Genomic DNA, 23,356 nt, shown 5'->3' on the forward strand with positions numbered 1-23,356 from the left:
GCTCGGCCATCGTCGTCGTCGTCGTGGTCGTAGTCGTCGGCTTTCGGCTATTTATACGGAACAGTAGCCATAAACCCTGAAGAACTTTAACCGCAGACAATTAACATACACGGATTACAAATAATGTCACACAAAATAGCCTTCAGTTTGGCTCTCTCTTCTCTGTTTTGGCATCAAAAGGCGCTTCATCAAGTCTATTGTGATTTGTGTTATTGGCAACGCGCAACTAATTGATAAATTTTTGATTTGTTTACGTTATGTATGTGCATTTGCCTTTGGCGTTGTTTATGAACTGTCAGACGTTAATTCGTATAAAAAGGTATAAACTATTTATAATTTGGCCATTTTCATGTAGGAAGTCAGTCGAACAAAACACATTTTGGGTTGACCAAAGTTCACTTAATACGTGCCAACAATAATCCGACGAAATAAACAATAAGCATACTTGATATGAGTACAATGTGAATATTAGTTAAATCCTTCTATCTACTTATAAAGAGGAGCTTGTAAGCACATTAAAATGCATTCAAATGCACTCTCAACATATGATAAGATTTCCCAAACACTTGGAAAATAATCCTTTATTTTAATATTAGGATTTGTCAATTTTGACAATAACCAGCTATGTTTTATTGAAACATTAGTGGAAAAACATACACATTATTAAAAAATGTGGTCAAAATAATATTTTGCGAAATACAAAATGAAACAATTAAGAAAGCTACTCAACTGTGAGATTATTCGAAAAATTTACCAATTTAATATACCATAAATACTAAAATATGCCAAAAGGAATATTTGGTTTATCGATACAATTAATACATTCAAAATATACCATACTGCCGAAAATATACCGAAAAGTATATTTGAATTGTCGATATACTACTACATTCAAAATATACCAAATGATCGATACATTACTATTACATTCAAAGTATACTAAAGAGTTCAAAATATACCAGATTGTCAACTAAAGGTACTAAAACCCAGTGGCATCCGTTTTTTTTTTTGCTTTATAACATTTATTCATAAATAGGTTAGATTAATTCTTAAAGAATTTCTACTACTTTCATCTGATCACATAGAAATTGTATTGAATCATAAAGTTTAATTGTACTTGTATATCCAAAAATTGATCAGAATTTTGCATTAGTAAGGTTCTCTCATCTTGACATCAAACACCTAAACATGCAGCTGCATTATAATTACTGAAAGTTGAAACAAAGCTAGCATATAGCAGATAAGAGCTTACACTAAGTGGAGTTGAGCTTGGCGCTGAAAGAAAAGCTTTTAAAACTAGTTGATGGTAATGCCTGCGGCTGGCAGTGGCAAGTAACCATTGGGCATTTGGCTGGTCGGAAGTCATCATAGACGTGCGAGTACACAGACACACGCAACACATACAAAGCGTACACACAATGCGCATTGTGCCCGAAGTGATACAATAAGGCAGCACATCCTGGACGAGAAAAGCAGGCAGGCAGGCAGTCGACGTCATTACTGGCGCTGCTTGGTATGCAAAACAAGTTGTCAGACAGCCAGTCGTCGGTAGTCCGGAGTGAAGTGTGTGTGTGTATGTGTGTGTGCATGTCCAATTGACTTTTGCTGGGCTGCAATTGTTTGGTCAGGTAACTGAGAGACTGTGTGGCGAAGGGGGAAGTGAGTGGCTGAATGGCAAAACCGCCGCAGGCGTTGACGTTGCCCGCAAAACTCATTTGCATGCAGCAGACGCAGTAAAACAGCTTTAATTCAATTTGAGCAGCTGAGTGCAACAGCCACAGCAGCCAACCAATGTGTGTGTATGTGTGTGTGCTGTTCGCTTATTAACCAGGCATTGTTGTGGCATTCGCCAATTCACCATTTCTCTGTGTGTCTCTCTCTCTCTCTCTCTTTGAGTCTCTGAGAGTGTGCCATCAATCAGCGCAAAAAATATGTCAACAGCATAAAATGCTGTTTAAATTAAAAGAGAACCTCGCATAATGCCAGTTAAGTCGATAGTCGAAGCCGCCCACCTCAGTCACCTTAACCACTCGAAACAGTCGAAGTCAGCCAAGTCAGTCAGTCACTCAGTCAGTTGGTCAGTCGTCATATGTACGTCATCGGCGCAGTTCTCGACGCGCTCAGTTCGAACATTCGAACAGTTTACTTAGTTTGCCGGTGCGCGCTCCACACGCTGGACAACAATTTTCACGCTGCGCGTTTCGCTCGTCGTCGCAATCACAACTGATAAAAAAAAGCTGGAAAAAGTAAACACCGACACCTCAATGATTCATTTGCAAAGTCTTCAGTTAATCGCCTATTTCAAAGGCAAACAATCGCCACAAATTACCAAAATTCGATAAGATAAACGACAAACGAGTTCCGAGTTGCAAGCGAAAGTAAACATTAAATGAATGCACTGAAATAGAATACATTATGTATTTTAGTTAGCTCAATTTAAATAGTAACACTTCACTTTGCAGTAAGTCAATCAGTTGATCTTTTAAGTGACTCACAAACTAACTTTTGATAAGCAGCTCATGGAAAGCCAATCAAAAAATCATTGCTCAATGTTGCTCTAGCTGTATTTATTAAATGTTTATTTCTTTTAAGCTTAACACGTTTTGTCAAATGTGCTTTATATATATTTGTGTTTTTTTTTTGCGTGTTTCATTTTATTAGTTCCCCTTGCGTATCGCTGACACTTGACAACTTGCGATAACATGCGAAATTTCTGCCAAGCACTACCAAAAAGGCAAAACAACTCACACAACTCAACTTGTTGCATATTAAAACTATAAAAGCAAAAAAAATAAACAATATAACGTTTGCTATAAATTGTTATTAAATGTATACATTTTTAACGTGCTGTTGTAATTGTTGTTGTTGTTGTTGTCGTTGTTTTTGCTGAGTAGAAAAACAAGTTTGTGGCAACATGACCAAAATATTGTATACAACAACCAGAGAGAGCAGTGGAAATATTGATACTCTTGCTAAATTATGAATAGATTTCATTTGAAGATAATATAGAGATCTTTACTTAACCCAAATGGTGTTGGATGAGTTGAGTCACAATTTAGATTTATTTGCTTGCATGGATTTGACTTCGGTAGACTTCGTTAATTGATTTTCTTTGGACTATCAATGAAGAATGCTTTACTTGTGTTTATTATGTTTTAATTGTCTGTTCTTGTACACATTAAATATTCCATTTAGCTAGTGATTCACCTACACTTTTTACGTCTTCGTTGAATAAATCAATAATACTCGCTGTTAGAGTATAAAATTTTCTTGGCTCTGTACTTTTTCTAATTTTTATACTCGTTACCCATTGATTGGAAGGGTATGTTTATGTGCCACCAGCAAATGTATTTAACAGACAGAAGGAAGGCATCTTCGGCACCGTCAAGTATATATATTCTTGATCAGTATCAATCAGTCGACACGATACAGGTATGCGTGTCTGGTTGTCTCACTGTCTGGTCATCCTTATCAAACAATAGTTCACAGAGAATATAATAGATATACCAAACAAATACATCGGTTTAAGTATTTTTGGCACCTTAATTCAGTATATTTTTAGTATTTGTTTGGTATATTGATTATGTATATTTTATGTTTTCGTAGTATACTAACTCTGTATATTTTTAGTATTTGTTCAATATATTTTTGGTATATTTTAACCACTCATTTTGGTATATTCTTAGTATTGGTTCGGTATATTAATTAGGTATATTTTCTGTACTTTTGGTATATTAATGTGTTATATTTTAGTATTTGTTTGGTATATTGATTTGGTATATTTTAAGAATAATACCGCATTGTTTTGCTTTTCTTTTGCATTTCTGAAAATGGGTATCGGGAATTTCACAGTTGAGCAGACTCGACTTTCCTACTTGTTATTGTTAGTATTTATATTAGTTGTTGTTGCTGTTGTTGTTTCTTGTTAACTTGTTGCTCATTTAAATGAGTTTTGTCTATGACGTCTGCGTATTGTTTACAAATATACATTTCAATTTGCCACAGCCATCGACTTGTAGTACAATTTTATTGTATGTATCTATAGATACAGTCCGTCGAGTCAGTCAGTCAGTCACAGCGACACATGGCGTATCGTGTTGTGCTCGATATACGTATTTGATTTTTGTTATTCTGCTTGTTTTTTTTTTTTTTTTTTTTTTTTTTTTGTTGTCTGTGTGGCGCTTGCATAATCCTCGCTTGTCGAAGCTGTCAGCAGCATCGTTTTCTGTTGCTGCTGTTGCTGTTGCAGCTGCCATTGGCATTCAAATGAATATGTAAACGTCGCGTAGATTTTTTTTTGTGTTTTTTACAACAACAAATCGCAGCGTCACGTTGAGCGAGAGAGAGGTCAGCGTTTTGCACGTTTCTTGTTTTTTAGGCACCTTTTTGGCTGATTGCATGATTTTAATGCGGTCATAAAGTTTTGGGTCTAGCCAACTGTTGCCGCCATTAAAGTTGTTAGTTGTGCCGCAATTTGATTTATGTGTATGTGTGTGAGAGAGTGGGCGGGGCACAGGATGAACTGCAAATAAAACGTTAATGTTTATGCAGCCGACAAATTGCCAGGTTAAATGCGAGTCTCGTACGACAAGCATCGATTATGTCGAATTGTAACATTTACAGCATCCTGTTTCCTGTTGCCAAAGGAAGTGCCGCACACAGACAGACACACACACACACACACAGATATAGAGACAACAAACGTAGCATACTTTGCGGCGCGTTGGTTCGTATATAGCTGCTGGCAAACGAAACATACTCGAACTGCCAGCATACATAATTGATGTTTACTCCGCAACGCCAGCGCCAATGTTAACGCCAGGCTATTACCCAACTAAAGAGAAAGCGAAAGCGTTAAAGGGAGACGAGCTGCTACAACTTCCGCCGCAACTTCCTCGAACGCTTTGAATGATTAGTTTGGTGCATGGACAGTCAGATTATAAGGCGATGTGTTATTGCCGACTGTTTCTTTTAGCTATAAAATAATCTTTATTGCGATTGGCTTTAGTTGCCTTTACTTTTTATTGTCGTTCGTCAAATTAAACAACATTCACATAGAATCAGCTTGCACGTCAATTGAACTCATAAATAAAACTGAATTTAAAAGCGTCTTTTCCTTAGTCAAAATAAATGTAGAACACTGTGCAAACGGCAAAGAATTTCGGCGTCTCGATTGTGTAATTAACATAGCCATCTTTTTCGGCATCCCACAAGAAATTAGCCAGCGAATACAATCCCTGCATAAGAAATTCACCCACAGTGATCAGCACAATGTAACGATATCGATCGAAATTTAATGCTTTGATGCGTGTCTTGATATCCTCGCTGACTTGGGCAGCCATCAGCAGCGAATGCTTCGGATGGAATGTGTACTCCTCGTTATAGTTCTTATCCATCTCGGCCTTGATAATGATCTCTAGACGCTCCTTGCGCAACGGATTCTTTGGCTCCAGGCGATAGGTGGGCGCAAAACGTGGTGCAGCCTTTGCCTGTCCTCCTATGCCCGCCAATCCCAGGCCAATCGATGTGCGACCCTTATCATCTTTATCCTCTTTGCCTTTTTTCTCCTTGCCCTCTTTGGTCTTGGCAACGGGTTTCTCCTTAGCTGATTGCTCTGGACTGGGTTCCTTGGCCTCTAAATTCTCTTTGCTATGCGCGTCCGGTGAGTCGCCCATGTTTGTAAGCTGAAAATGTTTTATTTAGAACTGCAAAAATAAATAGTTGACGATTTTTCAAATGTCTCAAAATGTGTAATAGCAAACAAACTTTTTTATTATCCGATTTTTTAGACAAAAAACTCCCCAACTAAAGCGTTGAAATTTCGATTTCGAAGCACAGCAAAGATATCTATGATTATTTGCTGTAATGTGTGTGAAAATGTGTTGCTGATTGCTATTATTACGCGTATGCGATTATTGATGAATATTGCGCATACGACGCATTGACACATTTTATTATTAGCTAGGTGTTGGCAGTTGCATCCGCGTCTCGTTCCCGTCTGTTGGGCACGACTTGAAACCATTTTCGACCAAAAAATAACAAAAACCACTTGCATTTGGCAAGTGGCTGCCTGGGTTGCATATAAATAGAATTGGCAATGGCTTTGTGAGTGTCGTCGCAGTGAACAACATGTGTGCGCTATTCAACTGTGTGTGAGTGTGTGTTGACTGCGTGTGGACAACATGTCGCGCCATTGAGGGGGCTGCCATCAAAGCTATGCTGCAGCAGCATATACACTTTGATTCGATTGTGGATCGTTAAGGGGAGAAAAGAACATGTGATGCTGGTGGTGTGACTGCCAAGCGGAAACAAGCGGTCGCGTGGTGGTGTTGCAGTGTGTGGTGCAGCAGCGGTGGCTTCTGCATTGTTTCGCTGGCTGCCACTTGGCGGCGCCCACTTTAATGACCAATAAATGTCGAGCAAAACTTAACGACCATATCGGTATGGTCGGTATATAGACATCTTTCTAACATAAGATATTTATCGAAATGTCTGTCGAAGGAATATTGAAATTTTCTATGCGCCTCTATTTTGGCGACAGCTGTTTGCCACTTTTTGGTTGACAGACTTAAGACTCACACTATAAATAGTTCCATTCAATGACAAAGTAAATAAAACCTTTTGACACATAGTCACTATAATTAGAGTGAAAAACAACGATCGAGATAAAAAGATTTTGCCAAAAATAACAAAAGCCAAAACTGTTTGGTGCTGTGCTGTGTGCATTTGACATATGCATGTCATTATGTCTATTCTGTATGCGCTTTGGCAAAGGGTATAAAAAGGTTCGTTCTTCTTAGCGCTTTTCTATTTGCGGACAGAGCTAAAAATGTACACAAATTGTTGCATAACTCGAGGCGTGTCTGGGAATGTCGCGCGCTTGTCTATATGATGCAATGTCCCATGAACTGACACAACACAAGTTAATACAAGCAAGAGAGCGTAGAAAACGAAACGGGGGGAGAAAGCAGTTTATTAAATATTTAAAGGCAAATTAAAAACTATTGACAAGTGCGTAAACAAACACAAGGCAAACCAAACGCTCGAGTAAAGCGCAAAGTGAAAAGTGAAATGAAAGAAAGACGAGTGAAAGCAGAGGAAAGCCGTGAACGAAGTGTGAATGCTCTTACTTGCCACATGGACGCACATGCTTTCTGCACATCAGGTGACCAAAAAAATTGTGTGTATGTTGCCCGCAGTAAGAGTATTAAAATAAATACCAAGTACGCGCGTTGCTAAGTTTTCACTGAACAGTGAGTGCGGAGGAAAATGCGGTGGTTGCCAACAGAACTAAGTAGGTTACTTGGCAGTGCTTAGCATAAATAACTAGCACAGTGGCAGCTGCGTCATTGGCTTTGCCACCAAAGGGTGAACATTAAAATAAATAAGTGCGCAAAAAAACTCAACTAAAATAAATAAATAAGTACGGGAGGAAACACGGGAGTGTGGAAAAAGGAAAACGCAAAATAAAAATAAATAAACAAATATACACTCGTAATTCATTTCTGTCTATATGCCAACTAAATGAGTTTACTTGCTCAACAGTTGAGCGAGAGTCGAGAGTCGACGTCGTCGTAGTTCTTGTGGAGTGTGTCTTAATGAATTTGTGAAATGCAATGCTGACTGTTGAATGCAACTGCTGCACTTGTTGCAAATGAAAGCCCAGCAGAGCAGAGCAAATGAAGGGTCATGGGTAATGACCACAAGTGGCACAGCACAACCAGCAGGCAGAGAACTATGTGATTGGGAATCAAATTGAGTTACATTGCAAGTTGCAACCACAATGCTTGGCTTAATCAAATGCTAGAGACTGGCAGCTACAAACTGCAACAGAAGAAAATGAAATTTTAAGCACTTTTGGTAGAGAACAGAAAACAGAGAATTGCATTTGCAATATGCTGCATGCATAATTATTAGACTATAATCGATTGTTGAATAAATTTTGAATGCTGACATTTTGAAAGGATCTATTTTGTTGAGATTTAAGTATAATATTAAGTATACGCCGAGTATTTATTTGCGTATCGATTGCAATGATCTCTTAGTATTATTGTAGAAGTTTAAAAATAAAATTATCAATGGCAATTATTGCGTATACGCCAAGTATTTCCACATATGTTGAAAGTATTCTCTTTTTGCTGATATATTAGTTGCAGAAATATAAGATATAGTTAATATTAAGTATAGGCCGTGCTTTCAGATCAATTTCAATTCCAGTCATCTAGCATAACCGATATTTAATATTAAGTATTCGTCAAGTATTTCTAGCTGCGTTAAATGCAACAATCTTTTTTGGTCTAATTTGGACAATTTAGTATACTCTAAATATGTAGACTTGCAATTACCTTTTAGTATAATATTATAAGTTGTTCTCATATAAATTATGTTTCATATTAAGTATACGTCGCATATTCAGACCAGCTTAAGTTGCAATTACTTTCTCGCATAATATTAGGTGCATAAATCGATAAACTACTTAATACTAAGGGGGATTATTACTATGGGGATTATTTTGGCTTTAGCAGATGTTCCATTTAATATGAAGTATCACTTTTTCATATAATATTAGATGCATAATTCGAAGGACTACTCAATATGAAGTATGCATGGAAAATTTATGCTATAGTTGTTGCACAAGTGTTATTTAATATAAAGTATACGCCCCGCAATCAGACTTGCACTAATTGCAATTACTTTTTTCTTTACTTTACAGAGTCTACGCACAGCGTGGACGGCGGCCCTGCATCGTGGCGTTTAACGCTCGATCAGGATCTTATTGACACGCTCAAGGGCAACTTTCCCAGTTGGTTTCAAACCTCATCGGGAGCCGCAGCGGCAGCAGCAGCAGCAGCGGCGGCAGCAGCCAACAAAGCGCAGCCGGCACATCAGCAGCAACGGCAGCAGAAGTTAGTGAACAGCAGCAGCAGCAGCATCATCCCCATAAGCATTGACACCAAATCAGCCAACAGCAGCAACAATACACTCCAGCAACAGCAACAACAGCAGCAGCAACAGTTGCAACAGCAACAACAGACAGCGATATTGAGCAGCTGCTCGTCATCAGCATCGCCCGCATCATCCATTAGCTCAAACTCTTCAAAGAAATCCAATAGCAGCTGCAGCAGCAGCAGCGTGAGCAGCTGCAGCAGCAATAGTTCCAGCTCCAGCACCAAATCCGTGAGTGCAGCGACGGCGCAACGTTTGCTGAACAAATCAACGTCGACATCCACATCGCCTAGCAAGAGCAGTTTGAGCCGCACTTTAAAGGCAACGCACACGCAAAAGACGCACAACAATAGCCCCAAGGTTGGGCAATTGGTGAAGTCCGCATCGCTGCATAGTCTGAGCAGCGGCAGCGGCAGCAGCGCTAGTGGCAGTGGCAGTGGCAGCAGCGGCTCATCGCTGCTGGCCACCATCTCCACATCGCCGCTGACCACCGTTGAGCTCATCTCGAGCGCCAATTGCAACGGCCTGCTGGCCACACGGCTCAGCGGCAAGGCCTTGGAGCATACATTTCAGGATATCATCTTGCTGCACGAGGCCTACGACGACATGTCCGAAGGTGTGTAATCGGTCGACGATTGAGCAATTATCTAATCAAATTCAGCCAATCGAAAGCCCCATCAATCAATGTAACTTTTTTTTTTTTGTTTCGCTTTCAATTACAGGTGAACATCGTCTGCACGCTACGTTTCTGGGCAGCAGCGATGATGGCAACAATTCCGATTGCTACGATGCCAGACAGTCGCCGCCAAAGGCAATTGTGGACTCCAGTCCACTGCAGCCGGCCATGGATAAGAATAAAGAATGTGAGTATCAAAAAAAAATGTTGAAACATGTGGGAATGTTTGGTGCAAAGTACTGTCAAACCTGTTATAATTCTTTACATAGTCTTCACTTAATGACCACAGTATTCAGTAAAAATAATTCACTTAGTGACATATTTATCCAAAAAATATAACAGCTCAGTCTTGAAAATTATCGAAGTATAAACTTAATCAAGTTGTTCACATTTTACATAATTAAAAAATAATTTCAAAGCGCATTTCAATTCAATTTTAAATGGCTTACAAAAACCTGTTCATCTTTTTTTATTTTTCGAAATTGTTGTCTCAGTTGTTAGCCCTTTGTTGACGCTGCTGTGTAAATGTTCGCTGTTTACAAATTTGGAGCAAAAACGCCCACATCTCGTTGACCATTTCGCGGCTGTTTGACATTTGTCAACTTGCTTGTGTTGTTTTTGGTTTAATTCTTTTGGTTTAGTCATCTCACACTGACCAAACAGTAGCAGCTACATCATCATCATCATCAACATCGTCCACATGTTGTCGTCTATCGTCAGACATAATTTATGTAGATGCAGATATCTCTGCTTGACTTGGAGGCATTCTATGAACGCCGCAGCAAAGTCTTAATGAAGCTGTCAATGCTCTATGGGCACTTAAGGTGTGCACTTGATGTGCCACGCCCATCCTCCAACTCATTCATAGCCCACTAAACACCCACAGTCATAAATATAAATGCAGACACACATACAACGCACACACTCTTTAAAATTGTCAACAGCAGTTTTCGTTTTAGATTTTTTGCCTGCTTTTGTTGGCCTACATATTTGCTTGGCATTTTCGAGTGAAGAAAGAAATAATCTTATTCATTTTGAATGGCCTGAATCTACACACATGCCCATGTCTGCCTCTGTATGAGTGAGTGTGTGTATAGTTTTCGCTAATAGTTTTGACAGCGCTTGTCGCCTGCGCTTCGCTGGCATTTTGACATTTTTGTCGGTGCTCGCAGTCTGACAACAACAAAAAGAAAACAGAGATTGCAGCCTGAGGTCCGAACAACTGAAAGTTCACAACGCCCTGACCCTGGCAAAGGGGTGTCAATTATTTGCATGCATTTTCTCAATTTCGCAATGCAATATACACTGCTTATAGTCTTTTCAAGCAATCTTCACAGTTTTATGAATGAAATGGTAACACTATGAAGTGCAACCAGAAGATGCTTTAATGATGTTTAGAGAGCTGTTGTGGTTGCTATTTGGAATTTAAAATGTCTTAAAAGCTCATTAGAAATTTCAGTATTTATTTATTTTAGCAACAGTGAAAACAATTTCATTAAAACAGCAAGAAAGAAAGCTACAGTTGAGTCTGATCGACTGTGAGATACTCGCTATCACTTTTAATAGAAGCGAAACAGTTTGGTATTGTTCTTAAAATAAACCAAAAATGTATCACAATTTACCCAAGACTATGTATAATATAGCAATATACTATTACGTTCAAAATATATCAAAGAGTACAAAATATACCACATTGTCAAACAAAAAAACTTTGGCTAACCCTACTCTTTTATCCTAGGGTAATAAAGGGTATTAAAAGGAGAATATTTTTGGACGACATAAATATTTAAGACAAGAATTTATTTAAGAATACGTAAGAAAGCTACAGTTGAGTCTGCTCGACTATGAGATACCCGCTCATTTTTAATGAAAGCAAAAAAGTGCAGTATTAATTTTTAAGTATGCCGTATAAATATACCGTAAAATAAACTAAAAGTTATATTTGGTATATTGATATGCATAATATACTATAAAGGGCAGGATATACTAGATTGTCAACAAGAGCAACTTTCATCTATAGATAATGGGTTATTAAAAAAAATATCGTTGAAGAGAATTTTTTGGGAATTAATAAATTTTTTTTTTTGTAATAACATTAAGATTTTTGTTAAAGTAAATTTAACTAAAGACAAATCTTCTTAAAGTGTATGCAATACTCAGACAAAACAACTTTGCACTCTTTAAAAATTCTTTAAGAGTATACAACATTCAGTGTTTTTAAGTCTTCAATTCTTCCTTGTTATTTCGCAAATTATCGCCGCATTTTTTTTTGGCAATATTTTTAAAAGCTGCATAAACTGCCAAAGGCAAATCATTTGGGCGGTCAAAATTTCCGGCAGGCGAGCTGCTGCTACACAGCACACACTAAACCGTTATCTAACAAATAAACATCGACTGCATATTAGCGAACAGTAGAAGAAGAAGATGGCGATGGCGATGGCGAAAAAAAGGCCAAACAGCAATGGCTGCTCACTGTAAACATTTTGCAATTTGCAACTAAAATTTATTATAAACAGATGGTGGCCAGGCGAGGCGCAGGCGGCAGCAAACGAAGGCGCTGCAAAAATGTTTTGACAAATAAACACGCTGCACGCGACTTGAAAAACGAACGAATGAGGAGAGCGATGATAGAGGGGAAATATGTGTGTCGAAGGGAGGGCAGATGGGGAGGGGAGAATGTGTTGTAACATTCTCAAATGTGGGATGCTGCAGGCTGCAAACGCAATCGCCAAACGCCAAGGCGGAAATAGCAGCCGCCACAACGGCAGCCGATGGCATGTAAAATGCCATTGCACAGTGGTTCAAGGTTTTGCGAAAAAAACGCGTGCTTATTTCATTGAACGCGAAGGCTAAAGTGTTAAATAAGAACTAATAAATAAATAGTAAATACGTCGTACTATTTTAAACGCTCGATTTCCTTCAATTTTATAGCATACTTTGGGGTAATGCTTGGCATTTGATGCTGTGTTAAATAGCTAGCTATCCCACTGTGCCACCCCCTCCTCAGTGAGTGTATTGGTTTAGCTCATTGATTTGGCCCACGCCGATGGCGTCTTGGCTTTAACTGCTGCCGCTGATCACGTAATCGATTTTATAATACATTTTCCTATAGCATTTTTTATGTGTGCGTGTGTGTGTGTGTGTGGGAGTGTGTTGGTCAGCCAGCTGTTGCTGGTCTTTCTCTCTCTCATTCTCTCTGCTTTGGTCATCTAGAATGCTCTCGCACTCTCGGCGATGTTTTGTTTACCTGACCTTCGCCTGGGAAACTGGGGCCTCCACGCAGAAGGGCAGCCACCCACAGAAGATGAATAACAACAAGAACAACAATAACAACAACAACAACAAAAACAATGAGAGGCAAACGATTTGGCTACGTTTACACACTTTTATTGCCAGCGCATAAAAACTTTTATGTGTTTAATTTGGAATTTTTGTTATTGTTTTTATCAATCGGGTGTGTAGGTGTAAAATCGACACGTAAACAGAGGCTGGGCGCCCATTTAGAAATTGAGAAAAGCCACCGCCACCAACAACAACAATAAGAACAACAAGAAGGTGTAGAATAGGAATAAATTGTTCGCGTAATTAATTTGGCAGACGGCACAGTCGAGTCGAGTCGAGTCAGTTCAGTCTGTTTGGCATCGTCACCAAAATTGTTTTTAGCCGTGTTACAACAAGTCCAAATATTTGCCACGGCATAAATGAACACAGAGATATCTTGGCCAGACGCAAAACCGGAGAGCGAGAGCGGGATAAATGAATTTTTTATACATTTCTGTGTTGTGCACACACTTCAATCGTAAAATGTGCGACGACCGTTTGGCCAACAACAGCTGCCACAGTTGCCGTCAGTTGCCTCCCCGCGAGACAATTACGCGCCTTGGCAGCTCTTTGGTCGCCTTTTTTTCTCATCGTTGTATTTGTATTTTTCTTTATTTTTATGATGATTTTCCAAGAGCCTAAATTACTTTAATAACGTCATTGTCAGCGCCTCACTTTGATGTCGTCGTCGTCGTCGTCTGCGTCGTAGTTGTTGCCTTTTCTCTGCTCTCTTCTCTCTCTTTGGACGACTTTGTTGTGGCGTCAAGTGTTGCTCGCTTTGTTTTGCTTGGCGTACAAAGTCTCTGTGTCAACTCGGCTGGCAAATAAATAAATACACACTCTTGTACTTTGCATATGTCTAACCGCATTAACCAAATGCCAGAAAAGACAAAAAAAAAACCTACGCTGCTGCATTTGGCATTTCATGCGGTTGCCTCTCTGACGTTCAGACTGAGCTCCAACCACAGCAGCACAGCACAGCACATTCTATCCCGATTCCGATCCCCAAAAACCAAAGCAACATTGCACAGTGCACTGCCCTGGAGGCCATAAGATTTGTGTTTTCATTTCATTTGCGGTTTTTGGCTTTATTTACCTCTCTTGTCCTTGCCTTGCCTGGCTCGGTCCGTAATGCGCATTATTTCGTTTTAATTACGTGACTCGACAGGCGTTTTGTTCAACTGTCTGCCGCTAATGTCCACAGCCTAATTGGAGTTAATCACTTTAAGACAACAGGTCGCATTGCATAACCCAGATTACTCAGATATCATGTACTAGTTGAGTAACAGGCACACTAGACTACAACTATGTATTAAAAAGATACACAAAAAAATCGATAATCACAAAATTAAATAGACGCATTAAAGTTTCAATTTCAAATATGCATAAAAATAGTTTTGCTTTTAAATAATGAGAAATGAATAATTAAATTTGAGAATTTTTTGCTGTCATCAGTTAACGGCTTTAAAAAAATTATGAAATATTCAGCAGAAATAATCATAAATTCATGAATAACTTAATTTATTATTTTATAACATTTGTTTTGCTTGTAATAATATAAAATTGTTTGCATTAAAACTTTGCAATTAAAGCCAGACATTTATTAATTAGGTCATGAATAGTTAACTATGTTTTGATATACTTTTTTTTATTTACAAGTTTTTGTTCTCGATTACATTTTTGCTGTTGTGTGTAAATTCAATCAACGTCATTTGAATATCCTTTTGCTCCCTTTCTGTCACTGATTATCCTCCACATGCTAATGCTAATTCTCCTTCTCTGTCTCGTTCGTTCTATCGCTATCACAAGCTGGCTTTGGTGACTTTATGTCAAGTTAATTGACATCAATCTGTCATTTAGTAGCAGTTGCCACATAATCATATTATTACGCATACGCCCCATGGCGCCATGCCATGGCACAGACGGGGCGCGTGTGTGTGTGTGTGTGTATGTGGGGCGAGCGAACTCTTGACGCTCGGCTTAAATATTTAATTTTTTGGGCGCCAACTTTACACTCAGCGGCGTTAAGCAGTCAAAATGAATAAAGAAAAAAGTTTCGCACGCCAGCAACAACAACAAGAAAACCAACAACAATAGCCAACCGCACATAAACATATTAAAACTTTTTCCTTTTTTTTTTGCGTTCTTTTATTTTTTTTTCGGTTGTGTTGCTTCTCAGTAATATTTGTGTGCGTTTTGTGCCGCCTTGTTTTTCCATTTGCAGCTGCTTTTTGTGTGTTGGGCCCGACATTTATTGCTTTGCGTTGTCAAAAAACAGAAAACAGCAAAAGGAAAACCCGCAGAAAACTTTTGGCCAGCTGTTTAGAGTATTTTTTATGAGCTATGTTTATGTTTTGATCTCTGCCCCTGCCACCAACTGCGATGCGACTCTGCGCCACTATCCGCACTCTATAATAATTTATCTTTGTTGGCTGTCAAATTTGTGGCGCAAACTTGTTGCAGGTTCTAAATCGATATCGAAATAACAATTTATATTTCTCTCTTTTTTATATTTGCAGCGCTCAAAGTGAAGCTGATGGTGCGACGACCGCATTCGCAACTCGTCGAGCAGGGCATCATACCATGTAAGTAGAGAGACCTTCGTCTTATATTAGCTGTTAGTCTAGCTGAATCGATAAATAGTATTGAAGAGCACACATTAGCCTCACTTATGTGCTTCAGCGAGAAGAGAAGAGTGGCAAATGTAAAATGTAAAAGCCCGGCAAAAAGGATATGCAAATATGTGCGCATTTTCAATGGTCTCGAGCTCATCCTCATGCTTGGCAATTTATGCGCGGGCCCCCAGAAAAAGTTTCAGACAGCCAACGAAAGAAATACATAGATAGGAGAGCAGAGAAAGAGGGGGGGAGTGTGAAGGAAGCGAACACAAACGGAAGAAAGCCGAAAAGAATCAACAAAATACGCGAATTTACAAACCAATTCAATGTGCTCAACGCAGCCGAAAGTGAATTTGAATTTGAATTTAAATGACAAATTTTCGACAGCAATGCCAGCGAGCGAGCGAGCGAGCGCCCTACAATAAATGATATAATAATAATCTTGAGCTGCTTTAAGATAAATACTACTTGGCAAATTCCGAATTTATTGTTTTGAGTTTTTGAATTGAAAATGATACCAAAAACTTTTAGTTCTAGTACATTTGACAAATTAGAAATTCAAATCGATTCCATAGAAATTGTAAATTTGTCTTGCCCCAAAAAGTATGCTATTATTTTTCTCTGACATTCTCTATTTCTTTTCTTGAAGCGCTCAAAACCTCGCCTGCCATCCACGAACAATGCAAGCAACTGGAACGCGCCAAGACCAGTGATCTGCTCAAGGCCAAGATCCAACAGCGTCCGAATCGCGAAGATCTGGAGCGACTGCACATACTCGAGGAGGATGAGTGCCACATCGATCCGAGTCTGGCGGAGAAGCAGCGCATGCTGAAGAAGGCGCGTCTCGCAGATCAGCTGAACTCGCAGATACAGCATCGACCCGGCCCGTTAGAGTTGATCAAGAAGAACATTCTGCACACCGAGAAACCGATCGAGAAGATTGTCAAGGAGGGCTTGGTGCCCTTTAAGGCCACCAGTGAGGGTCTGCTGACGCGACCACAGCATCCACACAGCTATGTCACCTACGATGAGGACTCACAGAGCTCTGAGAGCGATACTCGGCAGACGCCGCCACGTCTCGATGAGCTTATGCCCAGCACAGTGGCCACAGCGAGCGGCAACAGTGTGCTGGCGCCAGCTGCTGCTGCCGCTGCTGTGGAGACGCCCAAGGATGTGCTCCAGGCAGCTGCTGCCTCGGCGGGCATTGTCACCGTGGCGCTAACCACGCCCACGTCGACGACCAGCAATTGTGGCCAGCTGGTGCTCAGCGTCATGCCTTCGATACAGCTACTGAAGAACAGCTCGGATTTTCCAATGAACACGACGCATATCGTGAGCGCTCCACCGCCGCCGCCACCGCCAATGCCCATGGCTGTCACCGCGAGTGTCAGCGGTGGCGCTGGCATCAAGGTGAAGCAAGAGACGGCCAATCTGTTCGAAGAGCTCTGCCAGAGTGTCGCCGGTCCCACACCCAGTCCCAGCCAGCTCAGCAATCACATGCTGCCCATGCTCGCCTCGCCCTGCTCTCTGGGCTCCAGCGCCTCGACGCTGAGTCCGCTGTCTTCCATTGCCTCACCGCCGCCACCGCCCACACGATTACAACTGCAGCCAGTGTCCATCAAATCGGATGCACCGGGCAAGGATAAGAATCGCAAAAAGTCCAAGTCGAAGCCGGTCTCCAAAGCGCGCACCATCAAATTCCACGAGTACAAGGGTCCACCGAGTGCGGCGGGACAGGCACAAGATCAGGCCCAGGCGGATCAGACAACGTCGTATCAGTTGCTGCTCGAGCAGCAGAATTATCTGCTCAAGTTTCTGGAGAACCTCAACAAGAATCAATCCATACTGCCAGCCAACAGTGCGAATGCCAATGCCGCCTCCACAGCCAGCAGTGTGAGCAGCAGCAGCAACACTAATGTCAGCGCAAATAGTATAACGGTGACCACAAAAACAGTGCCTGCTTTGGCCAGCACGGTGACAACAGCAGCCACAGCAACGGCAACAGTGGCGCCCATTACGCTGCCCAACACAATTTCCATCAGCAGCAACAGCAACGTGACGCCCTTAAACTTTGGCGATGCCACGCTGCTGACAGCGACAGCCATGCCCACAGCAACAACTGTTCAGCAAGCGCCGCCCACGCTGTCGCTGATCACACATACGCCACAGCCAGCAGCAACAGTTGCCGTCATACCACAGCAACAACAGCAGCTGCAACAGCAACAACAGCAACCACAACAGCAGCAGCAACATCCACCACCTTTGCCATCGCCAGCGCTCTCGGTGAGTTCCTCCATACCAGCCAGTCCAGCGACCAGCTATGCCGAGTCCACGAGCTCTGCCATCACGGATGTAACAAAACTCGAGAAGATGAAAGTGTCCGATCTGAAGCAGCATCTCAAGCGTCGCAATCTGCCCGTGTCCGGCCCGAAGCCGCAGTTGATTGAACGCCTGAAACTTTATCTGCCACTCGAGCCGCTTGATGCGCCCACAGCTCCAGCAGCTGTGCAATCAGAGATTATCACCATCAGCGACGCTATGGACACCAGCAACTGTGGTACATCAGATGCGCAGGCGCAGCAGCAACAACCTGCGCCAGTGGCCATGCTGGTGAGCGAGGAGCACGAACAGATGGATGTGGTACAGCAGCAGCTGGACAGCAATCATGCCATGACACTGCAGACCATCATGCAACCACAGCCACAGACAGCAACCATCATACAGAACCAGGAGCTGTTGCGGCGGCAACAACGCAAGATTGATGAACTGCAGCGACAGTTAGAGCGCTCGCAGCAGGAGTTGCAGCAGATACGGCGACAGCAGCAACAGCAGACAGTTACTGCGCAGGTGGTGAATGCTTTGCCCTCGCAGCAGATCACGCTGATCACGACGACATCGAATGGACCACAACAGACGTTAACGGTGCTGCCGCAGTTGGAGAAAACTATACCAGCGAAGGTGACTGTGAAGCCGGCCACAGCAGCAACAGTGACAGCCAAGTTAAACGGCAGCAGCAGCAATCAAGCGAAGAAACCCGCCAGCAACAGCAACAATCACAGCAGCAACATTGCTAATAACAGTAATCAACCGCCGCCAATCAATCAGAAAATGGTGGTGAAGCAGCAGCTGGAGGCGAAGATACAAAAGCAAAAGGCAGCGGCGGCAGCAGCAGCACTGCAGCAACAACAACAGCAACAGGCGCAACAACAGCAACAGCAGCAGCAACAACAGATGCGATTGCTTACGCAAAAGACACAAACTGTAGTCATTCCATCCAACAACAATACAATTAGCGCCCCCAAGCTGCCAGCCACGCCCACCAAGCAGCCAAATGTTGTTGCTGCTGGCAACACCACAGCAATCTTGCACGCAGCCAAGCCGCTGACAACAGCAACAACTGCAGCTGTGCCGCATCCCAATAACGTGGGACTCGTGTGGAACGAGGGAAATCAGACCATATTCCTGCTGGGTCTCAACGATCAGCAGATGACAGCGCATACGCTGGGCAACATAAGTCTCACGGCGACAACAACCACAACAGTGGCACAGCCTCAGCAACAGCAGCAATCGGCAACAACAACGCCTGTGACGAAGAAGCTGCTCAATGGACATCAGCGCACGAATTCGCTACCGAGCATTGTGTTTCCCATTGATGCGAAGCCAATCATCACCCAACAGCAATTGCAGCAGTTGCAACTACAGCAGCAGCAACAACAACAGCAGCAGCAACAGCAACAACACTTTCAGCCTGGCCAACAGCTTATACAGCTGGATATTAAGCCAACACCTGCACCGCCGCCGCAATACGAGGAAGCAACCAAGCAGCTGGCAGCGAGCAAAGCAGCTGCAGCCCTGGGCAGCATGCCGCTGATGAAGATCAAGGAAGAGCCAGCAGCATCGCCAGCACCAACAGTTGCTGCACCTCCACTGCAGCGCAAATCAACCAGCATCAAATCAGAGCAGGTCAGCGATGTGCTCGACATACTCATCAAGCAGGGCGAGCTGCCCGAAAGCGCTGCCCTGGAGCCCATCACGCCACTGACGCCGCTGCCCGAACTCGCGATGTTTAACGGCGTGACGCCGACAACAGCCGCTGGCGGTGCGAGCATTGTGCCGCTGGTGCCCAAACTGGAAGCGCCACCGACGCCACAATCGTTGCCCAATCTCGACATGGCCATGGACACGAATGAGAACAGCCATGTGAGCTATGCAACCAGCAGCCAGCAACAAGCAGCTGCTGCTGCGCATGGTTTCATCGAGAGCATCGACATGGCATCGCCGCTGCAACCGGATGCGAGCGCCATTGATGCGGAGAGCGTGGCCAAGACACTGGACATATTTTTGGAGCAGCATCATGCCACGCCTCCGCCAAGCACGCCGCCCAAGTGCAACAGTGTTAGCATCAGCATCGGCGATAAACCGAACAGTCCCGATGCCAAGCTCAATCATTTCGATGAATACGAGTTGCTGGAACTGATGTCGCAGCAGCTGGAAATGGACATTGGCGACGATTCGAACAACTATTGTACCACCAACAAGACTGGCAACAACAGCAACAATTTGCGGCGCGATCTCAATCCCAGTCTGCAGCCCAGCATCAATGAGCTGCTCGATGCCAGCAGCCCGGACAGCGTGCTGCTCAACAACAATCATGGCGCTGACGTTGACTTCGATGCGGAGAGCTTTGTGGCGCAGCTTAGCCAGCATGTGGCGAGCAGCAGCAGCAGTAACAGCAACAGCAGCAATGCCAACAACAACAACAGCAACAACAACTGCAGCAGCAACAGCAACAATGGCATTGTGGGCAGCCCGTCGACCAACAGCGGCGTGGAGTGTGTCAGCTCAAATGGTCACTACAACAGCACGCCTATGGATGTATGCGATGACTTTGAGAGCACCTTGAACTCCATCATGCAAGCGGTATCCCAACCACCCACCGGCAGCCACCACTCCGACTACAGTTCAACCTCAACTGGCATGTCCAATGGGGGAGTTGGTGTTGGCGTTGGCAATGCCATGGACAGCAGCAGCAGCAGCAATGGCGGTGCCGTGGATGCTTTCAATGTGCCGAGTGGCGACATCTTCGATCTGTTCAACATCGATGACTACAAGATGATTTGGGCAGCTGGCGATTTTACTGTCTAAGCAAGACAGACGAAAATTGTACAGGTGCTTTTGTGTAGGTGCTCGCTTTTCTACAAAAATATATTCCTTAAAATTCGTATCGAAACACTTATAAAAAAACAGAAAACTGAAAGAAAACCACACAAAAAAACGCAAACACACAAAACACAACTAAAAAAGAAGTCCTATTTATTTTCTAAATGCATTTAAAACATTTGAACAATATAGTTAAAAAAAAACAAAAACGAAGAAAAAACAAACAAATTTCAAAACTTTACTATTTCCAAAAAAAAAACAACAAAAAACGAAAACACACACAACTAAAGCCAAAATTGCCGGGAGCGTTAGTCGAAGAAAACACTCCACTATATTTCCGCACCCTTTCCTATAAGCAGCGACAGCAACAACAAAAAAAAAATAAATAAACAACAGCCAAACATTTAGAAAAAGAAAATAATAATAAAAAAAATAATATTCATAAAATTTAAGCAAAAAACAAAAAAAATGTTGTAAAGCTCGAAAGAAAAAAGTACATGTTTCTAATTAAGGTCATTCCAATTTGAAAATATCGCGAGTGAAATCTAACTAAAAGTCTAGCAGAGCGTGAGCGAGTGTGAGAGAGTCTAATGAATGAGAGAGAGAGAGAGAATTGGTTGAGCCTAGGGTGAGTTGAAAGCGAAACAGAAGAAACACAGAAGAAAAAAAAAAAAAACGTAAAATAAAAACATATGAAAATGTTCTTGTCATTGCGAGAGAAACAATTAAAACACATTCAAGAATTTTGTTTTAAGTTCTATTTAAAATGAAATTAATTTAAATTTAGCGATAAACTTTTGACAGATTTAAAACCAATGGCAGCAAAGGAAATTTTACAATAACTTTAACAATTAACAATTACAATTAACGTAAACAATTTGAGAAGTATTTCCTGTAAGGAAAGAAAAAGCCTTTAAAAAAGTAGACGAAAAAAAAGAAAACTAAATTAAATTAAAAATTAAAGCAATTATTAATACAAATTCATTTAATGCCTTCTTAAGCCAATTATTTAAACGCAAAACGAATTGAGCGAAATTCCGTTACTTAAATTAAATTTTAAATTAAATGCGGCAAGTACTTCATCTACGCCAAAAGAGTTAGAGAGAACTTTCGAGAATTAGAATTACAATTTTTCGGTTTGCATAAATGTAAGTTGAACTATCTGAGAGCATGCTTAGCATTCGGACATCGGACATATTTTCAGTGTTCTACACAAAATTAAAGTAAATTAATAAAACTGAGGAAACAATACGTTAATTGACACATTTCAGCAAGAAAAGAAATAATTTAACATAAATATAAATTGTAATAATATATTGATATGGATATACATATATATATTTTTATATAAGTAAATTACTTGATATACTTGATTTAATTGTAGCTTTAGTCATGGTGGCGATCAGATGCGCCCAAAAACAATAACAACAAGAGGAGAACATCAACCACAACAACAACAACAATTAACTTAACACTTGTTTACATTTGCAATACACCATGTCAAAGTTCACGGAACAAAAAAAAAACTCAATTGAATTGCATGCTTAATAAGTATATCATATTCTCATCAACGCGCTTTAAACATGTTTCCATTAATCACACACATTAATTAATTTAAATCAAACAAAAAAAAAGGAAAATCACACAAAAAAAAAAAGAGTTTGCTAAAAGTTTACTTATTGTTAGGCGCCTGACAGGCGCAAAAGAATTTAATTACAATAACTAAATTTATTGTTTTTATTAATGCTTAATTCAAATTGTATACTTAATAAATACAATATACATATTATACATACATATTATATCTTAAATATATATACATAAACATATATATATTATCTACTTTAATGTTGGCTTAAATATTTTCTGTGTGTTGCGTTTAAAATTTAATTTAAATTCAATACATATTACAATAAATAAAATGCAGTGCATCAATTCTCTGACGTCATAAAAAGTTGTGTATTGTTTAATTTATTTATCTCTTTTTTTTGTTGGCAATAATAATAATTATGAAAAAAGGAATAACTCAAGTGAATGAATCATAAATAATTATACTATATAAATTAATTATAACAAGTGATATACATATACTTATACACATAACTGTGCAAGAAATTATTGCGTAAATAAAAAAACCAAACTTTATTCATTTTTCCAAATGCATTTCGAGTACTCAATTTCGCTGTAATAACAAGAGAAGAGAAAACAATGTACTTTTGCGTAAGTTGAAGTGATTAAATTAATAATTAGTTGGTTAATTAGTTCAGTTTCATTTCGCATTGTGCGAATTTAAAGTTCTGCGAGGCATAATTAATTCAGAGATTTAAGCGCATTAAGCGCAAAACGACGTCTGTTCTGTTGTTATTGTTGTTTCACTCGTTCGCTTGATAAATTCAGCATTAAAACTTAAATCAATGGCACAATAAAACGCAATCATAATGATTTTATGGCAAAGCCAGCCACAAGCAACGCCAACAACAATGATGTGCTGGAAAACAAGGCTTATCATTAGCAAAAGCGGCCATTGGTTGATTGGTGGGCGGCTTTTGGGCGTGTCCTTGTTGTTATTGCTTTGTCTGTGTCTGTGTCTGTGTGTTGGTGTGCTTATTTTTAGTCCCGAAACGAAATAAGCAAA

The 23,356-nt window shown here is 40.9% G+C and overlaps 2 protein-coding genes across 2 annotated transcripts in view; one reads left to right on the forward strand and one right to left on the reverse strand.

The window, feature by feature from the left end:
- Positions 1–22,272, forward strand: part of LOC117572355 (formin-J) — a 50,364-nt gene extending 28,092 nt beyond the window's left edge. The window contains exons 2-5 of the mRNA XM_034255118.2: positions 8,714–9,562; positions 9,669–9,809; positions 15,463–15,528; positions 16,211–22,272. Of these exons, the coding sequence (XP_034111009.2) occupies positions 8,714–9,562; positions 9,669–9,809; positions 15,463–15,528; positions 16,211–20,706 (5,552 nt within the window). The 3' untranslated portion in view covers positions 20,707–22,272. The remainder of the gene's footprint in view (positions 1–8,713; positions 9,563–9,668; positions 9,810–15,462; positions 15,529–16,210) is intronic.
- On the reverse strand, positions 5,025–5,791 carry LOC117572187 (dynein light chain Tctex-type protein 2B-like). The gene has a single exon (XM_034254842.2). The coding sequence runs from the start codon at positions 5,673–5,675 to the stop codon at positions 5,118–5,120; it is 558 nt and encodes a 185-aa protein (XP_034110733.1). The 5' UTR covers positions 5,676–5,791; the 3' UTR covers positions 5,025–5,117.
- Positions 22,273–23,356: the final 1,084 nt, after the last annotated feature.

The sequence above is a fragment of the Drosophila albomicans genome, chromosome 3 (assembly GCF_009650485.2).
Source record: "Drosophila albomicans strain 15112-1751.03 chromosome 3, ASM965048v2, whole genome shotgun sequence".
Lineage (NCBI taxonomy): Eukaryota > Metazoa > Arthropoda > Insecta > Diptera > Drosophilidae > Drosophila > Drosophila albomicans.

Bases quoted from the DNA above. Each gene is read 5' to 3' on its own strand.
- LOC117572187 (XM_034254842.2), bottom strand. From the start codon at position 5,675: ATGGGCGACTCACCGGACGCGCATAGCAAAGAGAATTTAGAGGCCAAG.